This window comes from Thamnophis elegans, chromosome 5 (assembly GCF_009769535.1).
Source record: "Thamnophis elegans isolate rThaEle1 chromosome 5, rThaEle1.pri, whole genome shotgun sequence".
Taxonomy (NCBI): Eukaryota; Metazoa; Chordata; class Lepidosauria; order Squamata; family Colubridae; genus Thamnophis; species Thamnophis elegans.
In genome coordinates, this window is record NC_045545.1 from 27,942,804 (window position 1) to 27,958,260 (window position 15,457).

At 36.4% G+C, this 15,457-nt stretch overlaps 1 protein-coding gene across 4 annotated transcripts in view; it reads right to left on the bottom strand.

Moving 5' to 3' along the window:
- NFIA (nuclear factor I A) overlaps nt 1-15,457 on the bottom strand; it is a 322,795-nt gene that overhangs the window by 56,486 nt on the left and 250,852 nt on the right. For 2 of the 4 annotated variants that reach the window (XM_032218138.1, XM_032218137.1), the window contains exon 7: nt 2,227-2,355. The exons of the other annotated variants lie outside the window; for them this stretch is intronic. In XM_032218138.1, the coding sequence (XP_032074029.1) occupies nt 2,227-2,355 (129 nt within the window). The remainder of the gene's footprint in view (nt 1-2,226; nt 2,356-15,457) is intronic. 4 annotated transcript variants of the gene reach the window in all.

The window sequence follows — 15,457 nt, forward strand, 5'->3', positions numbered from 1 at the left end:
ATCCTACCTTGTTAAAATTTCTGGTCAAGGTTTCACCTTATTCTTGTTTAACAATGACCTATGTCTAGATTTGCTGAATAAGAGAAGTAATGCAGACTAAATTCAGCCTTTCTTAATTGAATTGGGGGCCAGAAATGCAGCTTAGGCAATAAAGGCCTAAGCTGCATTTCTGAGGTGAGTTTGCTTGATTCAAAAGCTGCCTTTGAAGTAAAAAGTGGTTTTTCACATCAGTGCTCTAGGAAAAGTGTGACAAGATTTTCCATTGGATGCTTTTTAAAAAAAAAATTAAGATTTTTCTTAAAGAAGCCAGCCGTCAAGAGCACTAATTCAAGAAATCTGGCCAAAGACAGGTCCATAATAAGCCCATGAAAGCTGAATGAATATGCGCCCACATGTTTGCAAAAACCTGTTAGCTGTAGCAGCAATTATCACAATTCATTTATTAAATTGTTATGCCACCTATCACTAATACAGTGACTCTGGGCAATTTACAATATGATAGGAATGCTGGAAAGATTTTAGCAACCAAGTCATATGGCAGCTTTAAGTTCAACAGATTTTAGGAGCTAAAGCTTAGTCAATCCAAACAAGTGATTTCTTGTCTGTGAAAGCTTATGATATTATGTATTTATTAGCCTTTGAATTGCCATGGGACTGCTGTTTTTTTCCCCAAAATATACTCTGTTATTCTTAAAAAAACTTGTCATCTTTTTCAAGATCAAGAGAGCACCCTATCTGGTTTGCACGCAGTATCCTATTAGCAATGGCAATAGTATGGAAGCAATTCCTGTTGAGAGTCTAACTTATTCAAATTTCAGGATGAGACTCTGCAGTCAGCTGGTCTACAGCTGAATATACTGCTAATGTAACTCTGATATTATGAATACCTTGCTATTATCACCAATTATAAGGTTGTTTTTAAAGTGTATGTGGATTTCCCAGCAACTGGCTACATGATTAACAACCAATTAAGTGCAACTAGCTCTCCAGCAGAATGTGATTTTGTTTTGAAAGCTATGGGAATTACTCAGCCAAGTTCTATTGTAAGCTTAAGGTTTAGTTATAATCATTTACAACAAGCATTTAAGAATGATACCTATACCTAATTACCTGAAAGAATTTTCCACAATAATAAGTCTGAGCAGACACAAAACCAGCTTTAAGGAAAGCTTTAAGGAAAATATTCTCAACTTTTCTTATTTTTAAATGTGAATCCTAGTAATATATACAATTTATATATTTGGAAAAAAAACAATACTGCAATAGGAGGAAAATTATGTCACAAGTATCTATTTTACTTTGTCATTTTAATGAGTATATTTATCAAGAGTAAAAGATGTGTTCCATATGCCCCGTAAGGAAATAAATAAATATATTTTCAAAGTGAAAAACACTAACACTTTAAGCAGAAGGAAATCAAATGCATTTCCTTTTTCTACTACAGTATGTGGTGTGGTCAGTGCAATTTTTCTTTTATAAATTAAACTTTTGAAACTCTACATCTAATTATTCATCCCAAGGAAATGAAGAGTCAGTTGCTTTATTTTAAGTCATAAAATATTCTAACAACAATACCAAAATACTATAAAGCGTCATCACATTGCTGTCACGCATCGTGACTTTCCTCCCCTTTGCTAAAACGGGGGTAGGCATGGCAGGTGCGTGACACATATGGTCTGTGGCAGTGATGGGATTCAAATAATTTAACAACCGGTTCTCTGCCCTAATGATTTCTTCCAACAACCAGTTCACCAAACTGCTCAGAAAGTTAACAACCGGTTCTCCCAACGTGGTGCGACCCCTGCTATAAACCATTTTAAAAGACCCATAATAATGATGTTAAAGACTTAGAGTGAACACTACTTATTAAAAAATAAAATGACATCTAGTGGACTGCTGAGGACTTAAAGCTCTGTAGCAACAGAACAGAATGCCACTTTTGCTGAAGCAGACACAAATTCCTGTGTGTCCATCTACAAATACAATGTCTATCTTTCCAAGTCATAAAGTTTCATTGATTAGCTAGAACCCACTTAATTTATCTTCCTGAGCCTTCCATGAAGCAACCTAGGTTCAAACGAGGGAACAAAATTAACAAGCCTTTGTCTACTTTTGGTTCAAAAGCCACCACACTGGTGCCCAAAAGAGGAATGTTCTCATATATCCCAAACTGAGGACAAAGGTGCCATGGAACAGGAGCTCATGGACACTTTGGTAAGGCCTCACCTCTGGGTCCTGTAATGACAGGTCGATGATGCTGGGTGAATGCCGTTCCAAGGGAGGAGGTCTGTGAAGGCGAGGGACTGCTGAAACCAGACTTCTCTGACTTCTTTAATGTAGTTGGCGATGGCAATCCTGGCAAGAATGATTGATACGTGCAATTTAATAATGCTAGCTCACAGAAAAAATGCCTATGCATTTGGAAACTGGGTGCGAAAGCAAATAGATAAACTTAAAGGACAAATTAAACTGCATACAACAGCAAGCTTACTTTTATTTATGACTGTCTTTGAGAATAATGGGCGGCTACCGCCGAGGTAAAGAAAGGCACATTAAAATGCAGCCGTATTTTTCTTTTTAAATCTCCGAGGGCAGGAACTGGCACCTCATTCATTATCACTCTTATCAAGTTCCATCAATAAATGCTACTCTGAGATGTGTTTGTGTTTTTAAGGGTTTGTTCTAGCATTCATTCTCTCTAGTTTATGAATAGGTATTAAAAATGGATCAGGGAAGTCAACAGAGTTCAGTGATTTGGAACCTCAGTGATGGGACTGTGAGAACGAGTAAAGCTTCTCTCTCAAGTTCCTGCTCTTTTCACAGTCTCTGAGAATTTTGATTAGTTTACAACAAATCAGCAACAGAATGAAGGCTGCAAAAGGTTCTGTAGAAAGCATTTCTGTGGTTGGAAACATTTTGTGGGAATGACAGTATTTTTGAATTTTTCTTTTAATTGCTCCCAACTTTTTATTCAGTACACATCTTGTATCATTCCCGGCAACTATGTTTAACTAAGCTTCATTCCACCACATCTGAGGGTATTGGATTCGGAAAGGCTGTTCTGGATAGCAGGTTAAAAGGTCGTTTCCCAAGTCAATTTAGCATGCTGTAATTTGGTGGTGGTATATGTGAGTATGTATATGTATATGTATATGTATATGTATGTGTGTATATGTATATGTACACACACTCACTCTCACACACACACACATATATATACATACACACACACATATACTCTGTTCTCCTACTTAGTATTGATTTCTGAAAAAAAAATCCTTACTGGAAAAAAGAACAACTTTCTAAGATACTGAACTTTTTAACATCACTTGAAATAAATAAGCTTTATAATAATCTGAACCAATGCCTTGTACCAAGCCTATTTGTCCACCTGCTCCAATATTTTCTGCATGGACTGACAAAGTGACTTTACCAGAGCATCGTGAGAAATCACTAGAGGGAAAGGAGAACCACTGCCGTCCCCCACTGCCCGCCTTGCACATAGAGCAATTGCTTGATCACTCTGCCTTCTTTGTATGGAACAAAATTGTTTCAGTATGAAAAAGTAACTTATTAATTTTTTATTTTAAACTGTTGTATACAGTGACTTTACCACATAATCAACAGATGTAGAGACACACACAAAGTGTTAAGATGCAGGCCTAAAAGGTTAGAACAAAACACGGGTCCTAAGTTCGTTCTTTCTTTCTTTCTTTCTTTCTTTCTTTCTTTCTTTCCGTCCCTCCCTCCGTCCATCCATCCATCCATCCATCCATCCACATTCTCAACAGAGAATCATTAAAACTGCCGAGAATATTAACTGGCTCCAGCTACCAGCCCTGGATGACATATTCGCATCTTGTTATTCAACTTCCTGTTTGAGGAAGTTGAGTAACATTCTCAGAGACTCTTCCCATCCTGCTTACATTTTTTTTAGACTATTGCCTTCTGGCGGAAGATACAGAACAATTAAAACTAGGACCACACGTCTTCTGAATAGCTTTTATCCCAGAGCTATAATTGCACTCACCAATGAACTAAAGGGCCACCATCAGTGAGCTAATGGACAGCACTACTCGGTCTGTTGTGTTGTTTGGGTGGTTTAGGGGCAGGAAATGTTTTGGTGGGTGGGCATGTGTTTGGGGATTGTTATGTGTGTTGGGCCTGGTCTCTGGGTGTTATGTGAATTTCATTGTATGAATAAACTGTGTATATATGTACAATGACAATAAAGTAAAGTAAATTATCTATCTATCTATCTATCTATCTATCTATCTATCTATCTATCTATCTATCCATCCATCCATCCATCCATCCATCCATCCATCCATCCATCCATCCATCCATCCATCCATCCATATATCTACCTCCCTAGCTACCATCTTTCTATTCATGCACCTTCAATTTCTAGATTTTACAACCCCCAAAATAATTCTGGGTGGCTTTGCAAACGTAACAATAGAGAAAATTACACACCCTGGGCTCCAAGGGAATAATGGGAGGGGGGAATAATTTCCCTCTTCATCCTCAGTCAAGAAAGATCTACCATCTAGATTGGCCTGAAGGAGAAGACATATTTCTAGGGCTTACTTTAAAGCAGATATGGTGGACACTAAACAAATATTTGTGGAGATGCCATTCCAAAGGACAGGCACCGTCACAGGGAAAGGCAACTTTTAGGTCTATCTAGATGACATGGCTTAACTGTCAGGATTCAAAACAAGGAAAATCAGACATCTCTCAAGTACCTAGAGTCTATGCCATACAAACATTAGGTAGATTCAAAATATTGTAAACCTCTCCGTGAAGTTCTGCTGCACTTCATTATAAAGTTGTTTTAATGGACTTAAGCCATTTAAAACTCATTGAACTGAACAGTGCTTTATTTCTAAATAGACATGTTTATGAGTTCACTTTAATGTCAGAAGTTTTACTTTCATATGAGGTTCACTGTGTTCAAGGAGGTGTAATCTTAGAAATAAATGTTCTTAACATTGCTTTCTTAATATGATTATAAATGACTGTATTAGTTCAATTGAACTCAATATAATTAAGTTGAAATTTAAATTTTGAATTACAGAAATACAAGAATTACATTTTATAGTGTAAAAATAATGATCTGTTGGTGATGAGTAGCCCTCAAACTGCTATCCTATGCAGATTTACCTGGGCAGAAACAGAACTTCATATACTGAGATCTGCTTCTGAGAAAACTGTTTCCCATTGCTTGATTATAAGCTCGGTGGTCCCTAACAACACACAGTTTTATCACAGAATTTTATAAGAATTACTAAGATAATGTATGTGAAGTCATAAGGAAATGCATGCAGAGTATCAAATGCTAAATTATCAGTTTATTGCCTGTTTATTGTTATTAGCCATAACCAATTTAACCTTTTGAAAGAGCATTTAGCATAAATGGCTGACTTCGGAACAAACACATACAAAGATTAAAATCTTCTTCAAGCTGGACTCAACATCTGAGGAATGTATGGACACATCTGTGTAGTTTACTTGACAGCAATATACAAGAGATTTGTCACTGCCTAGTTGGTCTTTTTTTTTTTGTACTGCCCAAATCAATAGGTACAAAACGAGAAGACCAACACATCATTTTTGGTATCTCATAATAATATTCTGTTTGTAGGTGAAATGAAAGGGCTTAGTAAAATACAGATGAGAACTTGTATGCAAGACTAAAAGCTCTAAGAATAATCTAAAATAAATGTTATTCTTCTAAAGTTATTCCAGACATTTGATAATGTCTTTTGTGAGAAATAGCTACATTTATAATTAGAAAAAACACAAAACCCGGGAAACTATTTTAGTACCCCTTGTTTTGTTAAGGTTGCTGATTATTTCTTAGCAGGGTCTCTTTCATTTATTCATCCTGCTAATTTAAATCAGCAACTGGTTTAGTTTCATTGTCCATCCGTGCTTAAACATTTATCTATCTGGAACAAACACTGCACATGAGACTTGCAAATGGAAATAAAACTTTGAATATTTAGTAGAAAATCAGACTCATTTAAAGAGGAAAGTAACTTCAAGAGGCTGAAAAGTACAAGTTCCACTAGCATATAAGGGATTCTGACAGCATATGAAAGGACTAAGTGATAAAAGTAGAGTAAGAAAATGAAATCAAACTGACTAATATGCCACGTACTAGTGCTTTTTATTCAGCAGAATATTGTTCTACCTAAGCTATAGAACTGAACCAGTGGTGCAATTGAACCGGTTCTATCTGGTTCAGGCGAACCGGTAGCAGTGGCAGCGGAAGGCTCTGCTCACCCACCCGGATGTCATCATGTCCCATTTCTGATGTCCTGCGCATGCGTGGAAGGTCCTGTGCATGCGTGGAGACAGCGTGTGCACTCACATTTGCGAACCGGTAGCAAAGGTAAGTTGATTTCACCCCTGGATTTGAAAAACTCGAGAGAAGCCCCTTTTAGGCCATAACAGAAAAAAAAATGCCTGCAGATAAGATGGAGGCATATCCTCAAACCTTGCCTTTCTTTGGGATGAGCAAGACCTTAAATGGGGTATGACTATATGTGACTAAATGCCTTAGCAGCCTTTGTAGAATGAGATTATCGGGATGACTATATACTGCAATTTAGCCAAATAGAATTATGCTTTCTTTGTTGATGTGAAAAAATTATGGATGATGAGACTGGGTTGTCATGATGTTTTTTTTTTTGTTTTGCCAGTTGTGCTTATATTCTAAGACATATGGTAGGCTGACTCTTCTCTGTAAGCCTACTGAGCATGTTCGTTTTTTTCCTCTTTCTGTTTCTGTTTGCCTGCCAGAAGGAGGTAGGCTAGGAACTTTACCAGAATGTAGTTATTAGCCAGTAAGTTTGTTTGTTATTTATTTTACAATAAAAATGTGTTTTCTTAGAATCTACCTCGAGTTTATTTTACTTAATTATAAGGTATACTCCAAGGAAAAACCACGATTCACTCCTCATCAAACACAGGGCTGAATTTCAAATCCTCACATGGGTTGGATCAGGAACCCATGTCTCAGAAATTTATATACTGCAATTCCAAACAGAGATACTGAAGGCTGAAGATGTGCGGTAATTTAGTGACAATGAGTGTTGCATTATCAGTTACTTTGAATTAATTAGATCACTTATTACTTTCTTCTTTTGTACCTTTTTGATTACATTTCACAGAATAATTATATATGAGATTCTTATAGGAGTAACATAACAGTGTTATAAAATCTTAAAACGTAACTCTGTATTAAAGATCTCTGTAATGGTTGCTTATATTGTGTCATCCAATTGTTTACTTAAATTTGACTCCCAAAGTTTCCAACAAGTAAGAATCATTTTTGATACTAATCTTGTGCAACAAATTAATAATTAATTTCCCAACATTGGATAGTGGGCAGTAAAGAGACTTTTATCTGAATTTCTGAATTGTTACAACATAGTTCCATGCTCCTCATCTGACTAGAAGTAATAGTAACTAATAGTTACTAATAGTAGTAATAGTAACTAATAGTAACTAATAGTAACTGAAGTTACACAGATACACAGATGCTTATGACCATCACTGTCTCACATGCTTTTCAACAGAAAGAAAATGATCATTACAAAACAGAATTGTAGCCTAGCCTATCATAGTTAGGATGCTATGTTAATCACACAGGTAGCATCCATTTCCGGCTTTTTTGCTGGTAGTGGAACTGGCAAAAGGCAACTTTCCCTCCCAGATATTCTAGTGGTTTAGGATATAATCTGGAACAACTTTTGTTTTCTGTGAGGGATTGAAATGGAAAAGTGAGAAGATGACCAAAGGCACAAGAATTTTTACCAGCTTGTACTGAAGGCAAAAAAACTAAGGACAATAAAAAAAGGAAAATATGCTTGCCAAAATGAAGTTGTTTTAATGATTATTTTTGCAAAATCTTTGAGTTATCAGAAGAATTTTAATGCCTTCTATTTGTGTAGCATAGCTACAATTCTTTCAAATACATGTGCAACACCAAGTTGGAGTAGAGGACTGTTTTTATACATTCATTCTTAAGTTGATTAAATATCTTTATCACCATTTTCTACCATATAAATATTATAAAAATAATGCAACAATAATCCAGTTTCAGTCTATTGCATCATTGTTGATATACTGAATAAACGAAAATCTACCAAAAGACTGATATTTTAAAGTTGTCATCTATTATGTCAATGTTTTCCCACCAGTTAACAGCTATCAAAGCAGTAGCTCCAATATAAATAAAGACTAAGAGAAACTTAATTATTTTAAGTCTCTATATAAAGCTGACTAATTCAAAATTGCTAATTACAAATAAATTAAGTTGAGTTCTTGGTTGTTTTCTTGCAGACATTTCATTATCCAAACTAGGTAACGTCATCCCTGTTGTTGCTCAAATAGCACCAGAGACCGATCATTTCAACCCTGAGCTACAGTCTCCTTTGAAAAGCTGTTTTGATGACTTCAAAATTCAGCTGTTAATACCCACTTTTACCTTTATTTAAAAAAATTTTTTTAGTTTTATTGCTCTTTTAAGAATATATAACTCATATCTATCTATCTATCTATCTATCTATCTATCTATCTATCTATCTATCTATCTATCTATCTATCTATGAATTCTTAAAAGAGCAATAAAACTAAAACTTTTTTTAAAAAAGGTAAAAGTCGGTATTAACAGCTGAATTTTGAAGTCATCAAAACAGCTTTGCAAGAAACCTCAGCATTCTTACTAATTGTCTCCTTCTACAGTGGAGAGGTTTGGGTGAGACTCTTGCCATTAGGTATGCTGACTGTGGTGATGGATCCCAAGTTTATAGCATTTAAAGAGCATCAGTTTATTTCTTCCTGGTAGGCATCACCACAAATCATGATATTATTTTCATTAATTGAAAACTTATTGTTCCTATACTTATAGATCACACATTTCCTGTAATTAACACTAAATTACACAATACTAGCTTTCTGTTGTCATTATGCTGACCCTGTAAACCACTTAGAGAGGAATGTAAAGCACTGTGAACCGGCATATAAGTCTAATTGCTATTGCTATTATCAAAGCCTGCTCAGTCTTGATGCCTTAAAGCCCTATGTCAGGAGTACAAAAATAGGAACCCAACATCATTTCATTTCCAACCTCAGAGTGGGAGGGGCCAAACATATCAGATGTTCATCCTTCATCTTTCCAACAAATCCTTATCTCTCCCCCACCCACCATTTTTGACATGCTGTGCAAAGTCTGGGGTGGTCTTTTAAGCTATAGAAAGTGAACATTCCTGCCCTATGTAATGATTTAAGGATTCATATTTTTCAGATTACTTATTCTGAAAACTTCAAAAGCTGTTTTTTTGCAGGTAAAATTATGCTGTGAAAGTCAGAACAAAGATAAGTCAGGCAAAAAAAATCATTCAAAAAGCTACCAAAAGATGAAACTTTTGCAAGTCATTGATCAATGATAAATTTACAATTGTTATCGCTGCACATTATGAAGACTGATGAATTGCAAGAAGATTGATAATCTGAGCAAGTAACTTGTGTGTTATGCCTGCATGTGTTCAGTTAGGACTTTGAAATTCTTTGAAATACCTCATTCAGGATGTGTAGGAATATGTACGAATCATCTTTTGAATAATTAAATGGCTAAGTCTTTTTTTGAAAGCGCTTGCATTTGGCTATCTGGGAACAGCTCCTGGGCGCCTCGGCATTTATGGGGGGAAAGAACAATGAAGTAGCTATGGGTGCCCATTAAGGCCAAAAGACCAAGAAGCAGCCTCCAGAACAGATGCACAAGCAGCTGCTTAACGATTGCAGAAGAGGTGCTTTGAATGTCCTCCTTCGTGGTCCAAGTCACCTATTTTAAAAGAATTGCACAGTATGCGTGGGTATCTATGTATGCATGCATTTGTGCCTTTACATAAGTGTATCTGTATGGACAAATAATATTACTTTTTAAGAAACTAATAAGTTTCCAGAAAAATAACTTTTCATAAGAAGACACTCACAGAAATACATCTCCTGAAAAATATGAAGCTAAAATATGAAACATAAAATAAATTTTACCAGAACAAATTTGGCTTAGGAGCGCAGAAAAAAAAAAGAGAAAGAAAAGAAAGATCACTTTAAAAGAGAATCAACAAATTGAATCAACAAGAACATTTTTTTCTCTAACTGCATCAGATTTAGTGACCATATTAAGATGATCTAATTAATATGTTTAGATTAGACATATGGGCCCAGATTTCTATAGTTACCTCAGTGCAACATTCTTTTGATAGAGTTATTTCCTTATGTTTACTGGAACCACAGTCCTGTGTTGTTGGATCCTTTAAGAGCAAAAAGTTCTTTAGATTTTTATCTTCTCAGACTATCTTCTGCATGGAGCAAGTCCAACTGGTAAACAGCATCTAGCTGAAAACCATCACTTTCTCTGGCTGCTTTCCCACCTATCCATTCTTCCTGCGACTGCATTCAAGTAAGCAATCATGTCCAAATTATTTCATGCTTTTGAATGATATTGGGTATGCTTTTCCCTCCTGATGTTATTGCCTGCTCTGCTTTTCTAAAATATCCGCCCATCCAGTGAATTTCTTCTTAATGGATCATTGGAATTGCCTTTCTCAACTATCAAGTGTATTATATGTGGAGTTTTTGAAATTGTAATAGCGTATGTTGGAATGCTGGCAGACTTTGAAAAAAAGAACGCTGATCTTTAAAAATAAAAGACAGCACCCAAACTCGGTTCTGTGACAATGTAAATGTTTGGGGAAAATGTATTAAAAAATTCTACAATATCCAGAATACTTAAAACTATACACTTAAAAGGATGTTTTAAGTGCATGTATAACAAAAATGTCTCAGCAGATGACAATACTTGGTTCAAAAGCTCCTTAGGGATAGGACTATTAGTACCAAGATGGCAGAGCTCCATTGAATAACTGGGTTGCAGACTAAACTGTATCTCTAAAGGAAGACAAAGGCAAACCATTTCCATAGTGCTACCGAGAAAACAACATAGATGTGTCTATAAAGCCAGGGAGAATTGTGCCTGACATATAAATTTTTTTTTAAATTTTTGAAATACATGCATAGTACGTAGAAGAGATTATGACTATCATAAAGTTTGATAAAAAAGATAAGTTTAAGTAAAAAGAACAGTAATGATATATAGTTATGATAGCTGACATATATTCAAATACTGTAAGGTGAACTGAACTTTTCAGAGACAACAAAATAATTTTTTTTTGTAAATTTTAAATTTTGTAAATTGTTAAGAATTTATCAGAACAAACAAAGTTTATTGTCAAGGAGAAGAAAAGCCATAAATATAAAGGTAGTCCTTGACTTACAACCATTTGTTTAGCGACTATTTAAAATTACAATGGCATAACCCCCCACCAACACCTGATTTAAGACCACTTTTCATATTTAAAACCATCACAACAACTCCATAGCGATCAAAATTCGGGGGCTTTGCAACCATCTTGTATTTACAATGGTTTCACATTCTGGTGTCGTGTGCTTGCCATTTGCAACCTTCCTAGCTGTCTCCCAACAAGCAAAATTAATGGGGAAACCAAATTCGCTTAATGATTTTTTAAACAACTGCAGTGATTCACTTAACAACTCCAGCACAAAAGGTTGTAAAAGTGTTTTCACTGTTGCTAGTTTTATCTCCCCCAGTCACATAAGCAATGGAATTTGCTAAACAAACTCTCAATTCTTTTCACTTTCTTATGTGCCTCAACGATCCTGATCATGTGCAGCTGGATTTACTGACCTTATTATAATGCTTTCCACACATCCTGTCATAGATGGTTCATCAGCCATCCTATTTCCTAGATAATTATACTGAATAAATGATACTTCTGCTTGGGCTTCGGGGGGTGGAGCCTGCCACCGTCGGGAGCTCAACGAAGCTCCTGCCAGGACTCTGGTTCGTATATCTTATAAGATCTATAGATATCTCCCCTTTCTGGCAGAAAGGGGCAGGGAGAAGGTCAGTCGTTAGGATCTCTTTGTAATTCATAGCTTTTTTTTTTTGCTGTGAATGGAGAAGAGGTTCAACATTAGCTGAGCCTTTACTCCGGCCAGTTTTCCGCGCTGCCTTTTTTGCAGCCTAGGCAGATTGCCCCCCCCCCCCCCAGGACAAAGCTAAGCTATTTAAAAGTCAATCCGGGCGGGGACCATTCCTGAGGAATTTCTTTTATTACTATCTAAAATACCAGCTTCAATTTTGCAAAAGGCTCCCTTCCTTTTTTAGCTGCGTCACAAGATGGCGATCTCGTAGTTTTTGTGTTTGATGTGACGTACTTAGCCAGCCCTACCCTCCTGAAGGCTTCTCTGTACTAATTGCTAAAAGATTAACTGAGGGGAGCAGAGACTTTGATTTTTGGCTCGCTTGATTGCTTGTCTTTTATTTCTACTTTGGAATGGCTCCCAAATCTAAACAGAAGCGCTTCCTTAATAACATATCTCTAAAAACTGCTATGAAGCCGCTACCCTTGCCTCCCACACCCTCCACGGGAGATTTGTTAACACAAGAATTTCTTCTCAAAACGCTTAATGACTTCAGACAGGAAATTAATCAACTGATATCGGATTTATATGATCAATTTGATGCTAAAATTGCTCAGGCAAAGAAGGATATGATCGGAGTAATGACAGTCATGACAGATTATATTGCTGAAGCGGAGGACAAATTGGAACTTTTGGAAGAAACTAACCTTAATTTGATATCCAAAATTCAAACGTTACAACAGGAAATGGAAAATGCTCAAAAACAACTTGTCATGATAAATTATAATAAGACTGCCTTTGCAATAAGGGTTAGAGGACTGCGTGAAAACCAACAGGAGAATTTGAAACAGATCTTCTTTGAGGCTTTCAGCCACTTGGTGGGAAGTCCGGGATTTAACTTTGATTGGCAGATTCAAAGAATTTACCGCCAGAATTCCTGGGTAGCAAAACAGCGACAGCTTCCGAGGGACATAATAATATACTTTACCACAAGGGAATCCAGAAATGAGATAATACAGAGGCTTTACAGCAAGAGGTTGAGAATTGACGGACAGGACTTGATTGTTTTTAAAGAGATACCATTTCAATTATTAAGAACAAGGAAAGAGTACGCTTTCTTAACCGAAGAACTCAGAAATTCTCAGATTCCATACAAATGGGAAGTCCCAGCTGGTATTACAGTTACATTTGGCAACCAAAAACACCGCATTAACTCTGTCTGTGAAGCCCGAGAATTTTACTACGAGACCCTGAAGGCGGGACTTCCTGATTCATCCGGACCTGGAGAGAGACAAGGAGAAGGAGAAGACAAACAGCGAGACACGTGGCTACAAGGCGGAGGGTGTTGCTTTCCTCTTCCGGAAGGGCAGAAGACTAAAGAATAAAGACTAAGCGATGTTCTTAAAGCTTTATGATTTCCGTCTGGGATAAAATGGAAAAGTGGTATATTGATGATGAGACATGGAGACTGAAAGAAGCGTTGCTGATTGTGGACACATATTGTATATAAGATTTGTCTGAATTCTAACTCAAATTGCGCATGAATTATTTTCTTAGGCGAGGAGAGCGGAGATTGCGATCTTTTTGAGTTGTGGTCTGGGACGAACGGAGTTGGGAGGCGCGTGGGAGAGGGAAGGGTAGCGAAAGCTTAATTAGACTACTTGGGGCTAGAATGCAAGCTGATATTTGTTTGAGTTGCTATTTCAATATAAGGTCAAGAAAGATTGGTCGGAGAGTCTTCAGGAAAGTGGAGTAAATATGGGAGGAGCAATGGACGCGGATAACATATATATATGGACATGGATAAAGGCAGGGTGGAAGGTAAAAAATTTACATGTGGAGGTGGGTAAGGATAGAAAGGGAGGTGTTGGAAATGAAAAATGAAAGAAGTACTTGAGTTTAATGGTTTTATAGAAAGGTTTGGATATTCGGATAAAAAAGAGAGAAATTAAAGGTTTGAATAGATAGACAAAGCAATGAGACTTTTAGTTGGGGAATCCTAATTGATCAACTTACCTGGCTCTAATATAGTTTGAAACCCTGCAAGTAGTAAAATAATCGAAATTTGGAATGAGCTACATTGTTTAAGATTTACAGATAATGGGAAGCTGTGTTAACGTAGTGGGTTTATTGACCCTTCTCTGTTTCCCCTTTCTTTTTAGGTGTGTGTGTATTTTTTATTATTCTTTTTTTTTTTTTTTTGGCTTTTCTTTTCTTTTCTTTTTTTAATTTTAAAATTAGCTGGCCTTATTATACTCAAATGCTTGTTAAAGAATTATGCCGGGTATGGGACCTGCGAAGCCGTAAGGGGGTTAGGGAGGGGGGATTATAGGGGGGAGGGGGGAGGGTGGAATTACAGTTTCAATTCTTAGAACAATAAGAATTCACTTGTATACTGCGGCTCGTTTTCCTTTTTTTTTTCTTTTTCTCTTTTATTCTTTTAAAAAAAAAACAAAAACAAACTGATGGATACACCAAAGCGAGGAGAAGAGGGAAAGAGGAGGGAGAAGTAAAGAGGGAGTGAGAGGGAATGTAAGGAGGGTGAGATGGAGGGAGGGGGAGATGTCTGAGGGGGAAGGGAAGTAGAAGAGGGGAATGCTGGAGGGGTGAAATGAAAGTTGGAGGGGGAGAAGAGAGGGTGTATGGGGGATTGAAGTGTTATGTTGGGGAGTTTTTTTTTTTGTTTGTTTGTTTTTTTTCTCTTTGTTTTTTTGTTACGCACAGTATATAAGTGATTGTATAAAATGAAAATGAAAATGAAATAAATAAAATGTATTTGATACTTCTGCTTGATTCCCCATGGAAACCAACCTGAAGGGGATGTTCCTACAAGGTTTCTTGAAATTTTACCGAGGGATGTAGGCAAAGAGATAAATATTGTTCCAAATTAATGGTGGTATTTCTCCTATTCACTTATTTTTTATATATCATAGTGCTTACATACAGCCCCAATCACTGGCAAATTCATAGAATTGTTTCAAGGTGAGATTAAAAACTTCAATAAATTTGTCATGGTGTAAAAAAAAAAGTTAAGAAACAAAATGAACTATGTAAATTCTAACAACTACTCCAGGTTCTTCTACATGTAGAAGAACCTGGAGTAGTTGCTGCCTTTACAAAAGCTTAAAAGTGTAATTGTAAACTGCAATGACTTTAAAGCAAAATTTGGAAGGTTATCAAAATGCTTTGTAGAGGAGAGCAAGAATTCAATGCGCCCTCTTAAAATTGACTGAAATGTAAAGAATCTCAGAAAAAGTTATGTCAGCTAAAACCAAAGCTTAGATTAGTTAGCATTTGCACTGAAAACCTTACTATAGGGAAGCAGTTGATTTTTCACCTCTACACTCCAAACTGCCCAACAAATAAGCCAACCACACATGTACCTATTACTTTATGAAGTCTACTGATCTTTTAATTTGCAGCTTTCCCATCAAAG